Here is a 17,599-nt window from a genome sequence, read left to right on the forward strand (position 1 = left end):
ATTCACCAAGCCTCCACTATCTGGGGCCTTCCCTACCTGCGGAGGGACTGACACCTGGCTGCCCCCACACCATCTGCCCCGATACTCCCTTTGACAGCGGCGGTACTCTTCCTTACCGCAACCCGCAGGTGGCGTCACAAACATTTTATCCCCTGTAAATACCCTTTACATTTCACGTGGCCACAAGCCCCCGGGTCCAGAGACCCTCGAGCCACAGCAACCCCGGATCCGAGCAGTTGGACTGCTGCAGGGGCGGCACACTATCGTGGGAATGAGTTTTACTGTTTTGGTAAATGCTTTTATAATATTTAACCACAGTGATGTTTGACATGAAGTCTGAACACACCAATGAGCGTTAAAGAAAAAAGCAATCTGAAAACTTTGTATTCTAATGTTTTCTTTTGTTTTCTGGTTTACAGAGCAGTTTTACTGACCGATAATGGCACAAAAAGATGCAGACAAATACCTTTATGTGGATCGCAATTATATCAACAATCCATTAGCTCAGGCAGACTGGGCTGCGAAAAAGCAAATATGGGTACCCTCCGAAAAACATGGTTTTGAAGCTGCAAGTTTGAAGGAAGAGGTGGGAGATGAGGTGATTGTCGAGTTGGCGGAAAATGGCAAAAAAGTAAAGGTCAATAAAGATGACGTACAAAAGATGAACCCACCTAAGTTCTCCAAAGTTGAAGATATGGCCGAGCTGACATGCCTGAATGAAGCATCTGTCCTGCACAATCTGAAAGAGCGATACTATTCTGGCTTAATATATGTAAGTAAATCTTGAAATATTTTATAGTAATATCAAGAAGACCTGTCACTTTATGATCAATTATAGTTTTAAAACCTTTTTGCTATGCGTCCCCACCCCCACAACTGGTTTCGGATGCATGTGCTTATGAGACCTTTAATTGTAATGGAGTCATCGTGTGCTCTGTCAGGCAGCATTTTCAAGAGTATACACTTACTGGAGGCGGACACCCAGAAGCCCTGACTGAATCACTGAAAGATCACAATGCAGTGTGAACACGGCCTTACTATTAAACCATATTTATTCATATTGTGCATCTCCCAGTTCTTGACAGTGCACCAGATCACCTCCTCTGCATGGGGAAAGATTAAGGCTATGTGCGCTCTGCACCGCCCACAAGGTCCGCTTCAGAGCGCAGCTGAAAAGCTCCATTCTGAAGCGCCTGGTGCCTGCAGAATTCGTGCGCTCTGAATGCTGCCTCTCCCTATAGACAGCATGCAAAGCGCACGCACGCTTTGGGCAGCAGCCGAATCGCTGCGTTCTAATACGCTATGTGCGCACGTCTCCTGCACAGTCTTCATAGATTGTGCTGGGGATGCATGCAGTTACGCTGCAGTGCAATACGCAGTGTAACTGCATGGAAATACGCAACGTGCGCACATAGCCTAAGACTTATACACTTCACTGTGGAAATAATGAACAGCACTAGTGTGCAACACAGATGGCACATGACATTTTTCTTTTTCAGTGATGCAAGGAATGGGGCAGCTTTGCAATATCTAAATATAACAGTTGTTGAATATGCTGGTTACTCGTATGTCTTCATAAGCCTTTATGTAAAACCTCTATTGTCAAAGATGAAACTCCTGCATTTATGGAGAAGTCATATCTCGTTAAGGAAATGCATTCACCCTTGACTACTTTCCTATTGCCACTACCTCGGGTGTCTTTTATAAAACCATCCTCTTGACTCTGAATCTAACGTGTTCCACTCTGACACTAAGGCCTAAGCCACACTGCATTAAAATCGCTGCGAGTGGAGTGCGATAAAAAAAATCTCATTCCACTCGGACCAATATTCGCCTATGTGTCAGCACACATGAGCGATTTTTCTCATCCCTAATTGGACCAAGAAAACAATCGCAGCATGTTGCGATTGTAATGCGAGATTTTCTCTCGCACCCATTTAACTGTATGGAGCGAGAGAAAAATTGCACTGCACTCGCACTGTTGTACCGAGAGTGCAGTGTGAGAATGGCAATAGCCGGCTACGGAGGAGAGAGGAAGATAAATCCCTCCCCTCAGCAGTGCCGACCCTCCCCCCGCAGCTGAGGTCCGGTCGGATCTCTGTCGCAGGGACACTTGCATGACACTCAGCTCTGCTGTACTGCCAGCGTGAGCCGAGTGTCATGCGAGGGGATCGCAGTAATCCCCATGTGGCCCCAGCCTAAAGGTGGCAGGTAGGAGGAGATGGAAGCCTCCCAATTATAAAACGTTCCTGTTTGGCACAACCTTGAATAGGGTCAGACACCTTCAAGATGAAGGTCCAGGTACTTTATCGATTGGAGGACATTGCACCAGTTGGCGCATGTCAACCTGGCCACCACATCATGGGATAGCGGCTACAGAGCAGGGTAGAATGTAACTTTTTTTTATTGTCTCCTTCTTCTTCCTTTTTTTTTTTTTTTTTTTTTTTTTTTTTTTGCTGAGGTTAGCTTGTAAAATTTCGATTTAGAATTTTGTAATACATCAACTGGGTGTTGCCAAACACTTGTCTCTTGTATTTCTGCCTTTGCATGAGTTTGACTAATCATAAGCATGCAGAGAAGAAACTCTCCGCTCTAAACTGATCTCTACAGCTTCTGTCAAGATGCAGCAGAGCTATGTTATGTATCACTGCAAACAGACCTGTCACTTGCTCAAAAAATAATTTTAAAATGCCCTATAAAAAAAACCCAACTCTATTCTCTTCGCAGAGAACTCTCATTTCCGCAGCAAAAATTAACATGTTGCAGCACCATATGTCAGTTTTTGCTGTGGAGAAAATAAGCACAGTGAGCAGGTTTCTAAAAAACCTCCCACTGCGCTTCTACTGAACGCGTTATGGACGCAGCGAAAACTCAGCGTCAAGCTTTCGAAACCCTAATCGAGGGCACGCAGCCTAAAAAGCGAGGATGGACGGGCAGATGTCAAACACATATGTCCCACCCCCCTACATTTTCTAACCTGGCACCCTTTTAGTGACTTTCATGTGGCACGAAAGGGTGCCTAGACTTGTATTTAGTCAAAACATAAATAATTAAAAAAAAGTGGGGTCCCCCCATTTTTAAGTCAGTTTGGGTAAAGCAGACGGCTGCAGCCTGCAAACAGCTGGCAGCTTTACCTTGGTTGCTGATCCAATTCGAAGGGCAGCCAGGGTTTTTTTTTTCTTTCCTTATTTATAAATAAATGAAAAAAATAGGATCCTCCCCCCCCCCCCCAATCCCAAATTGGATCACCAGCTACAGTAAAGCGGACAACTGTGGTCTGGTATTCTAAGGGTGGGAAGGTCCATTGTTATTGGCCCTTCCTAGCCTAAAAATGTCAGGCCGCAGCTGCCCCAGAAGTGGCGCATCGCTTAGATGCGCCAATCCTGGTGCTTTGCCCGGCTCATCCTGTTGCCCTTGTGCGGTGGCAAACTGGGCAATATATGGGGTTGATACCAGCTGTGTAATGTCACCTGGCATCAAGCCCTGGGGTTAGTGATGTCACGGCGTCTATCAGAAATCTGACATCACACACCCAGTCTATAATAAGACTATAAAAAATTTTTATTTGAAAAAACACTCCCAATCACCAATTTATTAAAAAATAAAAAATCTGGTCCACAGTAATCCATCTTGGAGGTCCCACGACCCATTTGAGGAGTGAGTGCAGTGATACTGCACTCGCGCTCTCCAGCATGTTCTGTAGCATGCTCCCTGGGTCCACAGCACAGCAATGTGAACCTGCAGCAAGCTATGTCCCTACGTGCAGAGAGCCGGCTGACAAGTGCTCTGCGCATGGGAGCAGCATTGCGGCTGAAGACAAGGAGGGGTGTGGAGGACTGAGGCTGCAGAAGGTAACGAGTGAGACCGGGGGAGACAGCCTGACAGGGGGTGACCTGGGAGGACCTTTCTGTGCCATCTGCCATGTCAGATTGCACAGAAATCAAAGGAGGATAAATGCGGCGGGACACGACTCGTGCGGCAGCGGCCATTTTAGATTGTCGGAAGGGGGACTGGGACCAGGGGGGGCCAGGAGATTTTGGCCATACCAGTAACCGGGGGAGGACATTAATCTCCCATCTGACATGTTTGATCATGCCAGATGGGAGAAGAATCATTTTTTACCGGCGCAGCATTAACTTTCACGTCGTCGCTGTTACACGGTTTGTAACGGCGATCACATGAATTGTGACCGGAAAAACTGACCCTGATCATGATCTCCAGGGTTTTAGCTACCCCCAGTAGCTGAAATCCCGGAGATTTTCCAACTCTAAGGGGCGCTATACCTTTTTTCCCGACCACTGTTAAAAAGCGGCGGATCGGAAGAAGTACCCTTAATTACCGCTGTGAAAAGGCGTATTTTCGGTTAAGGGGTTAAGTCAAATCTATTAACTGGAACGGTTCAAATGCTGGAAAAACACACAATTGACATGTGGCATCATGGCTGCATCTTCAAAAACACAGCCTAAAAGATGTCCAGTGTGGACAGCAAAATAGAAATCTCAGACTTTGCAGGGAGAAGGCAATGCATGTTTTAGGTTACTCTTTGTGACATCAAAAATGCAATAAAAGATGCACTGTGTGAACATGGGCTTATTGTATCTTAGTGAGGTGAGGATGTCAGTGGGCCCAGCAGATAAGAGAATTTGGGAAATGTTCAGGGCTGCTAATTGTTGGGAGCAGATCTATGGGAAGCAAGGCTGGCTTTTCCCAAACTTCTCTGCCCTGGGTTTGCCAGTCCCAATGATGGATACATTTTAAATACCTGGGGATAGTTGTCCGTGCTGGGCCGCAGGACTATTATACTCAGAACTTGGAACCTCTGCTGCTTCACTTTAGGCGTAAGATAGATGCTTGGTGCCGACTTCCACTGTCTTACTGGCTGAACCAACCTACTAAAAATGGTGCCGATGCTTAAACATTTTTTATACCTTCTCCACAACGCCCCAATATGGCTACATTGGAAATTTTTTTGTGAATTCCTCTGGAGAAAGCGTCAGGCCAGAATTCGCCTAGAGACTCTGCAGAGAGGGGGGGGATCAACCCGTGGATTTACTACATTGCAGCACAGATGCAGCATTTTAAGGGGTGGGGAAAGGATCAAGCATGTGATGCTGGGGGTAAATTGGTGAAGAGCCTTACCAGATGGAGATATCCAGTGGCTTTTTTTGGATGCAGGCTACAAACAGACCTTCATACCAAACGTTGGCACTACTTTATAGGGTGTGGGATAGAGAGGAGTTACTGGGAATATCTGGAACAGACTACTGGCCCTTATGGCATAATCATGGACTATTAGGGGTGCTTCACACATAGCGAGATCGCTACCGAAATCGCTGCTACGTCACGGTTTTGGTGACGCAACAGTGACCTCATTAGCGATCTCGCTGTGTGTGACACTGAGCAGCGATCTGGCCCCTGCTGTGAAATCGCTGCTCGTTACACACAGCCCTGGTTCGTTTTCTTCAAAGGCGCTCTCCCGCTGTGACGCACACATCGCTGTGTGTGACAGCAAGAGAGCGACGAAATGAAGGGAGCAGGAGCCGGCGTCTGGCAGCTGCGGTAAGCTGTAACTAAGATAAACATTGGGTAACCAAGGGAGGCCCTTTCCCTGGTTACCCGATATTTACCTTCGTTACTAGCCTCCGCCGCTCTGGCTGACAGTGCCGGCTCCTGCTCTCTGCACATGTAGCTGCAGTACACATGGGGTTAATTAACCAGATGTGTACTGTAGCTAGGAGAGCAAGGAGCCAGCGTTAAGTAGTGTGCGCGGCTCCCTGCTCTCTGCACATGTAGCGACATTATGATCGCTGCTGCGTCGCTGTGTTTGACAGCTAAGCAGCGATCATAACAGCGACTTACAAGGTCGCTGTTACGTCACAGAAAATGGTGACGTAACAGCGACGTCGTTGTCGCGATGTGTGAACCCAAGGTGCACAAACTCCCGGTTTGGAGAATATGGATGGGTAGGGGTGTGCATTTGTTGTCTCAGACTTCAGAACCACATACTTCAAAGCTTTGATCAGCTTCAAGCTGAATTTGAGATACCCCATAGCTCCTATCAGTGTTTACCACTCAGACATGCCTACGAGACAGATGCGCCATGAGGGTCTTAGTATAGTCTAGTATAGTATAGAGAAGAGTCACACCCTCGCTGACCTCTGACCACTCTTATGGTATTATCTCTAGGCTGTATACAGCAATGTTACCTGGATATCTTAACAAATTCCCTCTACAAGTTAGAGAAAAGTGGGAGAGAGATGTGGGACCTATGATAGATGAGCAGTGGGATGAGGTAATGTCTCAGACTCCGGGCCTGGCTGTCTCAAAGTCAACGACTGTCGCAGTTTTTGCTGCATAGGGTGTACAGGACACCCAGTATACTACATAAGATGGGGATCCGGACAGATGACCTTTGTCTTAGGTGCGGGTGGAAGCATGCTGACCTGTTGCATATGATGTGGTCCTGTGGGAATATTGAAACATATTGGAGGGCAGTATAAGCTCTGAGTAGGTTTTTGGTAGAAACTGCAACAAAGACCTGTTACATGTGTCTTGGGTCTCCTGGAGGGGGATTCAGATCAGAGCTCGCCGGTGACTATTGGTATTACACAACTTTTAGATCAGGCCAGGAAATCATTGGCTTATCACTGCTCCGGCCATTGGGCATCTTGGAGAGAGTTACCGCAATACTTCGACTGGAGAGGGGGGTATACCTTAAAAGAAATGCATTAAAGAATTTCTTCAAGATTTAAGGGGTCATGGCGGGATACTCCTAGTCTTCCCTCCTTTGCACTGCTACAGGACTGTATGGGGAATGAGGTCCTTCTCCTCAATCATGTACTGAGGCAGGGTGGAATTGCATATCTGGAATGTATATGGTTGCTTAATATTATGTGGGGTACTTTATGTAGCATATTATATTGAATAGGAATGGACAAACTGCGACCTGTGTGGCTGTTGGGTATGAACTGCAGGTGCACTGTTTACTGTATCACTTAGGCTGCTTTCACACATCTGTTTTCCTGTGCGGCACAATCCGGCGCTTTGCAGAAAAAATGCAACCGGGTTTTTTTTGCATAGACTTACATTAGTGCCGTATTGTGCCGCATGGGCTTGCGTTCTGTCCGTATTTTGCTGCATGCGGCAGATTTAGCCGATGCGGCGGCCGGATGGAGCGTTGCCTGGCACTTTTTTTTTATTTTTTTTTTGTCCGGCAAAAAAAAACAACTCATTGCGCTGCATCCTGCCGATGCAGCGCGATTTGCAATGCATGCCTTTGGACGCTGCATGCGGCGTCCTGCTGCAAAAACCGCATCCGGCCGCCGCATGCGGGTTTTTTCCACTGCGCATACTCAGTGGCCTGCCGCAAGCAGCAAAAACCGGACAGACCGCATGTAAAAAACTTATGCAAAGGATGCGGTTTTGTCGCCGCATCCGTTGCATAGGTTTTAGAGCCGGATTGTTCGACTCTGCTAAAACCGGAGGTGTGAAAGCAGCCTTTGGTGATGTTTTTGTGACTGTTCTGTCTTTTTTTTTTTTTTTTTTTTTTTTTTTTTTTTTCCCCCCTTGTATTTAGTTTGTGGGAAAAATAACTTATGTAACAGTTAAAAAAAAGAAATTAAAAAAATGAACGTGATTTTAAAGAAAAAAAATACATCATATGGCTTAGATGGGAAAAATAGTTATAACCTATGGAAAAATCTGGTTTCAATAAAAATTGAGTGAAAAACTTTCTTCTAAAATCTAAATTGGTTTCAACAAACTAGAGTCAAATCAAGGTGAAGTGAGCACCTGAATCTTAAATGGCTCTTGTGGCATGAGCGGTCTCCTATCCTGGGCCAAACGAACCTTTGCCTCCCTAGCACTTACACACCTTTTTCATTGTTGTTTTTGGGTTTATTTTTTTTTTTCCCCCTTAATCTGGGAAGTGGCTTTTTTTTTTTTTTATTTATTTTTTCACTTTGTTCTAAACACCGGCGGTGGGAAGGAAGGGTGGTGCTATTAACACATCTTCCTGTCCTATGGGGGTTAGATCATTGAGCTGTCATGCAGACTTCCAAAACATAGATGGAGTCTAAGGCTACTTTAACACATCAGGTTTTTTCCCATCAGGCACAATCCGGAAAAAAACGGGTAAAACGGATACGGTACTGCATCAGTTTTATCCCCATAGATTTGCATTGTTACCGGATTGTGCCTGATGGCTTTGCGTTGCATCCGTTTTTATCCGGATGCGGCAAAATTAAAGCGGCGGCCGGAGGCAACGTATCTAACTTTTTTATTTTTTTTTTTTTGTCCGGCAAAAAAAAAAAAAAACGCGCCGCTGCGGCGCATTTTTCAATGCATGCCAATGGACGCCGGATGCGGCGCGATGCGGGAAAAACCTCATCCGGCCGCCACATGCGGTTTCTTCCACTGCGCATGCTCAGTAGTGTGCCGCAACTGGAAAAAACGGACGGGCCGCATGTAAAAAAACTTATGCAAAGGATGCGGTGTTTTCGCCGCATCCGTTGCATAGGTTTTACAGCCGGATTGAGCCGCAGTGCTCAAACCGGATGTGTAAAAGTAGCCTAATTCCTCATTTTATCCTAATCTGATTTACAATTTCACTTTGAATGTATAATATATATATATATATATTATTTTTTTTTTTTTTTTTTTTTTTAGACTTACTCTGGTTTGTTTTGTGTGGTAATAAACCCATACAAGAACTTCCCAATTTACTCTGAAGAGATTGTTGATATGTATAAAGGAAAGAAAAGACATGAAATGCCTCCACATATATATGCCATCACAGACACTGCCTATCGCAGCATGATGCAAGGTAACCATTTTCATTTTTTTTTCCCCTCTCAGAAGTGAAATTTCTTTTTTAAAAGGTTCTAATCATAAATTATATATTTCATTAAGCAGAAAATGTGTAAATGTTTATTTACAGCTATTAAAAATGATGCTCAATTTAAAAAAATAACCACCTTTCATCTTCTGGAGCAGGCCCTCTGGCATTGTCAGGGAGTTTTATCCCTCAATCAGCGTCTGCTCTTGCGCAGTTCCCTTCATCCCACCCTTTATAACCCCCCCCAAAAAAAAACAACTTGATATACAAAGGAGAAGGGGGAGAGTCTCCTGCACTCACACCAATCTGACAAGTTGCTGGGGCGCATGTGTAGAGATTGCACACTCCCTGCACTCACACAGGTCTGACAGTGTACAGAGGATCCAGAATACTGGAGAGAGTGTGCAGAGATTACATACAGGTCTGACCGTGTACAGAGGATCCAGAATACTGGAGAGCGTGTGCAGAGATTACATACAGGTCTGACCGTGTACAGAGGATCCAGAATACTGGAGAGCGTGTGCAGAGATTACATACAGGTCTGACCGTGTACAGAGGATCCAGAATACTGGAGAGCGTGTGCAGAGATTACATACAGGTCTGACCGTGTACAGAGGATCCAGAATACTGGAGAGCGTGTGCAGAGATTACATACAGGTCTGACCGTGTACAGAGGATCCAGAATACTGGAGAGCGTGTGCAGAGATTACATACAGGTCTGACCGTGTACAGAGGATCCAGAATACTGGAGAGCGTGTGCAGAGATTACACACTGCGTTCACACAGGCCTGACAGCGTACAAAGGATCCAGAACACTGGGGAGCGTGTGCAGAGATTACACACTGCGTTCACACAGGCCTGACAGCGTACAAAGGATCCAGAACACTGGGGAGCGTGCATATACGTATGTAAAAAATAAAATCTGTTGTCCCAAAGACTTTTCATCTAGTTTGCTGAGGTGTACACTCCCCAAAGAAAAATGTGTAGATTAGTCCCGAATAGAGATGAGCGAACCGGTCGCGGTTCGGCTCGAGGTTGGTTCGCCGAACGGACCTCCCGTTCGAGTTCGGTTCGACGAACCGAACTCGAACTGCATAGGAAACAATGGCAGGCAATCACAAACACAGAAAAACACCTAGAAAACACCCTCAAAGGTGTCCTAAAGGTGACAAACAACTCAAACACATTGGAAAGTGACAAGGACATATACTCATGCGAAAACAAAACAGCTGGACAAGGAAAAAGAGGAGGACACACAGATATAGGCATGGCACGCCCTTCTAAAATCATGTAAAACACCGCAAGGTGACTCCAAGCGGAGTCTCCCTTTTTTCCAAAAATTGGGCCACACACACACCCACCCCTTCAGTGGTAGCAGTTGTGCCCTAGTTGTACACTTCACAGCTACATTTGCATCAAGCACATTCAAAAATACGCCATAATTAACCGTCCCCAGGATGACACCAGGGTAGGTAGCTAAGTCTTTCCTGATCCCAGCTCTGTGCAGCTTGGATCATTTATAAAAAACACAGCAATCAAGGGTTACTCCAAGCGGAGTCTCCCTTTTTTCCAAAAATTGGGCCCCACACACACCCACCCCTTCAGTGGCAGCAGTTGTGCCCTAGTTGTACACTTCACAGCTAGATTTGCATCAAGCACATTCAAAAATACGTCATTCTTATCCGTCCCCAGGATGACACCGGGGTAGGTAGCAAAGTCTTTCCTGATCCCAGCTCTGTTCATCTTGGCTTCTTTTAAAAACAATGTAAGCAAGGGTTACTCCAAGCGGAGTATCCCTTTTTTTCCAAAAATTGGGCCCCACACACCCACCCATTCAGTGGCAGCACTTGTGCCCTAGTTGCAAACAGGATGTTTTGATTTGCATCAAGCACATTCCAAATCAACAAGCATTTACTCTCCCCAGGATGACACAGGGGTAGTAAATTCCTTCTGGATCCATGACTTGTTCATTTTGATGAACGTCAGTCTGTCCACATTGTCACTGGACAGACGCGTGCGCTTATCTGTCAGCACACACCCAGCAGCACTGAATACACGTTCAGAGACAACGCTGGCAGCTGGACACGACAAAATCTCCAAGGCGTAAGTTGCGAGCTCTGGCCATTTTTCTAGGTTTGAAGCCCAAAAGGAGCAAGGCTCCAGTTGCACAGTCATGGCATCGATGTTCATTTGGAGATACTCCTGTATCATCCTCTCCAGCCGTTGACTATGTGTCAGACTTGTTGTCTCTGGTGGCCTTGCAAAAGAGGGTCTAAAAAAATTATGAAAAGATTCCATAAAATTGCTGTTACCGGCATCAGATACGGTCCTACTGGTACGGGTAGACTGTTGAAGATGACGAGACCGTCCCATGTTTGTCAAGTTACAACTGGGAGATTCACTCCCTGCACCTGCACGGTTGTTTGGTGGAAAAGCCGAGCTAAGATCTAGTAACAGCTTCTGCTGATACTCCTGCATACGTGCGTCCCTTTCTATGGCTGGAATTATGTCACAAAATTTGGACTTGTACCGGGGATCTAATAGTGTGGCAATCCAGTAGTCATCATCACTTCTAATTTTGACAATACGACTGTCATGTTGGAGGTAGTGCAACAAAAAGGCACTCATGTGTCTTGCGCAGCCATGCGGACCAAGTCCACGCTGTGTTTGTGGCAGAGGTGCTACCCGTTCTTTCTTCCTCTGACATCTGACCCCAACCTCTTTCAACTGAAATTTGACCAAGGTCTCCCTCATCCGCTGAGTCTTCCATGTCCATGGACAGTTCGTCCTCCATTTCTTCATGTTCTCCTGCACCTTGCTCAACATTTCGCCTGCTACTATGCGCCCTTGTCGATCCCTGTCCCCCTTGGTCCCATGCCTGCTGCGTTGGTGATGATGAACGTCTGGACCTTGGTGATGTTGTTGTCCCTTGCGCATATGAATCCTCCTGTAGTTCCTCCCCTTCATGTTGTCCCACCCCCTGACTCCGAATAGTGTTTAGCGTGTGCTCCAGCATGTAAATGACTGGAATCGTCATGCTGATAATGGCATTGTCAGCGCTAAACATATTCGTCGCCATGTCGAAACTGTGCAGAAGGGTGCATAGGTCCTTGATCTGAGACCACTCCATCAGGGTGATCTGCCCCACCTCTGCATCTCGTTGGCCCAGGCTATACGTCATGACGTATTGCACCAGGGCTCTGCGGTGCTGCCACAGTCGCTGTAACATGTGGAGAGTTGAATTCCAGCGTGTCGCCACATCGCATTTCAGGCGATGAACCGGCAGGCCGAAAGACTTCTGGAGCGATGCAAGTCGCTCAGCTGCGGCGCTTGAACGGCGGAAGTGAGCAGACAGTTTTCGTGCCCTGTTCAGAAGGCCATCTAGGCCGGGATAGTGTGTTAAAAATTGCTGCACGACAAGGTTCAACACGTGAGCCATACAAGGTACGTGTGTCACCTTGCCCAGGCGAAGGGCCGCACCCAGGTTTGCAGCATTGTCGCACATGGCCTTACCAGGCTGCAGGTTGAGTGGAGACAACCATTTATTAAACTCGGACCGCAGAGCTGACCACAACTCCTCAGCTGTGTGACTCTTATTACCAAGACATGTCAAGCTAAAGACCGCCTGATGCCGTTGCGCTCTGCTGCCAGCATAGTAATGAGGGGTGCGTGATTCCTTCTGCGCAGTGAGAACGCTGGTGGCCTGACCAGGCAGGCTTGGGGCGGAGGTGGAGGACCCAGATGAGGTGGAGGATGCAGAAGCAGTGGCGGAACTTGGACAGACAGAGGATTGACACACAAGTCGTGGGGACGGCAAGACTTGTGCAGCAGACCCTTCACCATCTATCACCATAGTTACCCAGTGCCCAGTCAGCGACATGTAACGTCCCTGTCCATGCTTACTGGTCCAAGTATCGGTGGTGAAATGCACCCGTTCACACACAGAGTTTCTCAAGGAAGCGGTGATGTTGTGTGCGACATGCTGGTGTAGCGCGGGCACACTCTTCTTAGAGAAGTAGTGGCGACTAGGCATCTGGTACTGGGGCACAGCGACAGACATAAGGTCTCTAAAATCCTGTGTGTCCACTAGGCGGAAAGGCAGCATTTCGGTAGCCAACAGCTTACAGAGGGATAGAGTCAACCTCTTAGCTTTGTCATGGGTCGGAGGAAGTGGCCTTTTATTTGACCACATCTGAGGGACAGAGATCTGGCTGCTGTGTGTAGACGGTGTTGAGTAGGGTGTCCCTGGAAAAATGCAGGTTTGTGAGGAAAGTGCAGGCGGAGACATGATGTTGCCTTCATCCAACGTTGGTGCTATCGATGTCTGAGAGAGCTGTACACACTCACTTGTTTCCCCTTCCAAACCAACTGACGACCTTACAAGCAAACTGCCTGTTGCGGTTACAGTGGTGGAAGTTTTGCGTGGAAAAACAGGTGTGACAGCTGTCCCCACAGTCCTAGAAGATGAAGAGCGCGCGGATGCACTGGAAGGGGCGGGCGGTGGATGGTTCGCTCCGCTAGGCCGCATTGCAGCACGGTGAGCTTCCCACCGGGACTTATGATATTTAGTCATGTGACGATTCATGGAAGAAGTTGTCAAACTGCTGAGGTTTTGACCTCTACTAACAGAATCATGACAAATGTTACATATCACATGAGTTGGGCGATCTTTTTCGATGTGAAAAAAGGACCAGGCTAGGCAAGGCTTAGAGGCCATGCGACCTGTTGATCCACCCCGAATAATGCTCATAGGCAGAGTGGTGGCTGAGGATGCAGTTGTAGACGTGCTACCAGTGCTCCGACTCTGTCCAGGAAGGCGCAAGGTAACTTCGTCGTCGGTTGCATCCTCCTCCACCGCCTCTGTTGACCTCCTCGAGTGCCTGACTGGGGGTTGACAGTAGGTGGGATCTAGAACGTCATCATCAATTGTTGTGTTTGCACTCCCCTCCCCCTCAGACCGAGCCTCTTCTTGCCCTGACCGAATATTTAAGTTGTCATCCCAATCGGGTATCTGCGTCTCATCTTCATCAGTATGTTCCTCATTGTCTATAACCACAGGTGTTACAGTTTGTGACAAAGGGTCAACATTATGCTCAGAAACTTGGTCCTCACGGCCTGAATCAGAGTCACAAAGGTTCTGGGCATCACTGCAGACCATTTCCTATTCTGTACTCACTGTAGCTTGGGAGCAGACCTCTGATTCCCAGGCTATAGTGTGACTGAACAGCTCTGCAGACTCAGCCATCTCAGTTCCACCATACTGTGCAGGGCTGATGGAGACTTCAGAGCTGGGAGAAATCAAGTGTGATTGGGATGACAACTCAGAGGACTGGTGTTTTTTGGATGCGGTACTTGAAGTGGCTGAGAGGGCACTTGTTGGACCACTTGAGATCCATTCAAGCATTTTCCTTTTTTGCCCATCATCTACCTTTGTTCCTCTTGTTCGTGTCCGTAAAAAAGGGAGCACATCGGATTGTCCACAATAAGTAGTAGACATCTTACTTTTGCTAGTAGATGGTCTATCTGCAGCAGATGATAATGGAGCTTTGCCACCTTCCCCACTGACAAAACCTTTTTTGCCTTTTCCACCACGCCTCTTCCCCTTTCCACCAGCATCTGTCATTTTGCCACTCATGTTGATTGCGACAAGATTGTGGACTGAAAATGTGGTAGTAAAAATTGAGAGGTGGTGAAGATTGCAGTGGTGGTCTAGCTTTATTAACAGCAGAATAATAAAGAATAAATATCCCTGACAATGTAACTTAGTTATAATTAGTTGGAGTGTGCAACGCAGGCAGACGTGCTGCAAATGTCTTGGCACTAGTGGGACTATAGCAAAGTCCAATAGCCACGTATAGGATGCCACTAGGTACACTGAGTGTGTGCTAGTATAATGGCTTAGTTATAATTAGTTGGAGTGTGCAACGCAGGCAGATGCGCTCTGCAAATGTCTTGGCACTAGTGGGACTATAGCAAAGTCCAATAGCCACGTATAGGATGCCACTAGGTACACTGAGTGTGTGCTAGTATAATGGCTTAGTTATAATTAGTTGGAGTGTGCAACGCAGGCAGATGCGCTCTGCAAATGTCTTGGCACTAGTGGGACTATAGCAAAGTCCAATAGCCACGTATAGGATGCCACTAGGTACACTGAGTGTGTGCTAGTATAATGGCTTAGTTATAATTAGTTGGAGTGTGCAACGCAGGCAGATGCGCTCTGCAAATGTCTTGGCACTAGTGGGACTATAGCAAAGTCCAATAGCCACGTATAGGATGCCACTAGGTACACTGAGTGTGTGCTAGTATAATGGCTTAGTTATAATTAGTTGGAGTGTGCAACGCAGGCAGACGTGCTCTGCAAATGTCTTTGCACTAGTGGGACTATAGCAAAGTCCAATAGCCACAGATAGGATGCCACTAGGTACACTGAGTGTTTGCTAGTATAATGGCTTAGTTATGAGTTGGAGTGTGCAGAGGACACGAGGGTACAGTGGCAGGATTGTGGTGCTCTGGGTAGAGGAATGGAAGCCTGCCTTTCTATTCCCTCCTAATGGTGAAATGCAGGGAGGAAATCCCTGACCTTGGCTGCACAGACGCTGGCGCTGTTTTCAGGACCTGTCACCTTAACTCTGACCCTGCCGGTTTGAGCCCTTAAAAGGACTGCTATAAAGTGCTCTCCCTATGCTGTCTAACGCTGTGTATGCAGCGCATACAGCTGTATCAGCGATAGGACTCAAGACGGAGCTGCGACAGTGATGTCTGACACCAAAGACGCAGAAGGCAGATAATGGCGTCCGTGAAGAAAATGTCCGGTTTTATAATGCAGGGACATGTGACATGGACATCCTATCACACATGCCGTTGCTTCTCTGGCTCAAAGTCCACTTAGCTGTGTGTGTGTCTGTGATTGGCTGACATGCTGGCCTGCCCCACAAGACGCGCGCGCTTAGGGAAGGAAGACAAGAAAAAAAAAAAAAAAATGGCGATCGCCATTATAGAAACAGCAGTGATCTGAAGGCGCTGTTCATGCACACTATACACTGAAATGTGATAATAGTTTGATTCACAGAGTGACTTACACTATTACAGCAGAAACCAAGCTATGATTTAGCTGTTTTTTGGCTGCTAGAACCGTTCTCGAACGTTTCTAGAACTATCGAGCTTTTGCAAAAAGCTCGAGTTCTAGTTCGATCTAGAACATGCCCCAAAATCACTCGAGCCTAGAACTGGAGAACCACGAACCACGAACCGCGCTCAACTCTAGTCCCGAATACACTTCATGGGAGGATTAAATTCCACCCAGTAAGATGGCTAGGTATGGAATTAAAATGTACAATCTGTGCGAGTGTATCTCTGCGTACACCCACAAATTTAGGGTTTATGAATAGAGGAGCACCCAAATTAATCTCCCTGGATTTGGTGTTCCCACTGCTGGATCAGGGTGATCACCTGTATGTTAACTTCTACAACAGAATCTCTCTAAAAATACCTCTGCCAGAGATACTGCAACATGCTGTGCTGTGCTAAAAAAATCAGACCCCCTCAGCCCCAGCCTATTTTGACCTTACTGACCTCACCATTTTGCGCAATTCTGACCAGTGTCCCTTTATGATGTTATAACTCTGGAAACGCCTCAACGGATCCCGGTGATTCTCAGATTGTTTTTTGTGACATATTGTACTTCATGAAAGTGGTAAATTTAGGGGGTTTTTTTTGAAAATTTTTGAAATTTTCAAAATTTGATATTTCATGCCCATCAATCTGAGAGGTAAGAGGTATTTTACAGAAAATAGTTACTAAAGAACATTTCCCACATGTCTACTTTACACCATTACAATTTTTGGAACATATTTTTTTTTTTTCATTAGAAAGTTAGAAGGGGTCAAAGTTCATCAGCAATTTCTAATTTTTCCAACAAAATTTTACACATTTTTTTTTTTTAGGGACCACATCACATTTGGAGTGATTTTGAGGGGCCTAGGTGACAGAAAATACCCTTAAGTGACACCATTCTGAAAACTGCACCCCTCACACTGCTCAAAACCATATCCAAGAAGTTTATTAACCCTTTAGGTGCTTCACAGGAACCAAAGCAATGTGGAAGGAAAAAATTTAAATTTTTACTTTTTTACACAAAAAATGTTGTTTAGCCATAAAATTTAGCATTTTCACAAGGGTAGCAGGAAAAAAAACACTAAAATTTATTGTGAACATTCTCCCGAGTACAGATACCTCATATGTGGGGAAAAATGAAATGTTTGGGCGCACAGCAGGGCTCGGAAGGCAATGAGCACCATTTGACTTCTCAAACTCAAAATTTGTCTGGAATAGTTAGCGGATGCCATGTTGAGTTTGGAGACCCCCTGATTTGCCTAAACAATGGAGCTCCCCCACAAGTGACCCTATTTTGGAAACTAGACCCCTCATGGAGTTTATGTATATGTTTAGTGAGCACTTTGACCTTCTGGGGGCTTCACAGAAGTTCAGAATGTTGAGCCGTGAAAATATATATTATATTTTTATTTTTTTTTTTTTACACAAGGGTATCAGGAAAAATTGCACCATAAAATTTATTGTGCAATTTTTTTTGTTGTACACAGATACCCTATATGTGGGGGAAATCAATTGGGCGCACAACAGGGCTCAGTAGACTAGGTGCGCCATTTGAATTTTTAAAAGGAAAATTGGCTCCAAAAGTCAAATGGCGCTCTATGACCGGCCGAATTTTGAATATTCTAACAAAATACGGGTCATTGTGGGGAA

General features: G+C 46.1%; 1 protein-coding gene across 1 annotated transcript in view; it reads left to right on the forward strand.

Annotated features, from left to right (window-relative positions):
• MYH9 (myosin heavy chain 9) overlaps positions 1-17,599 on the forward strand; it is a 329,257-nt gene that overhangs the window by 47,689 nt on the left and 263,969 nt on the right. Inside the window, exons 2-3 of the mRNA XM_075321969.1 lie at positions 420-772; positions 8,668-8,824. Coding sequence (XP_075178084.1) covers positions 440-772; positions 8,668-8,824 — 490 coding nt within the window. The 5' untranslated portion in view covers positions 420-439. The remainder of the gene's footprint in view (positions 1-419; positions 773-8,667; positions 8,825-17,599) is intronic.

This window comes from Anomaloglossus baeobatrachus, chromosome 8, assembly GCF_048569485.1.
Source record: "Anomaloglossus baeobatrachus isolate aAnoBae1 chromosome 8, aAnoBae1.hap1, whole genome shotgun sequence".
NCBI lineage: Eukaryota > Metazoa > Chordata > Amphibia > Anura > Aromobatidae > Anomaloglossus > Anomaloglossus baeobatrachus.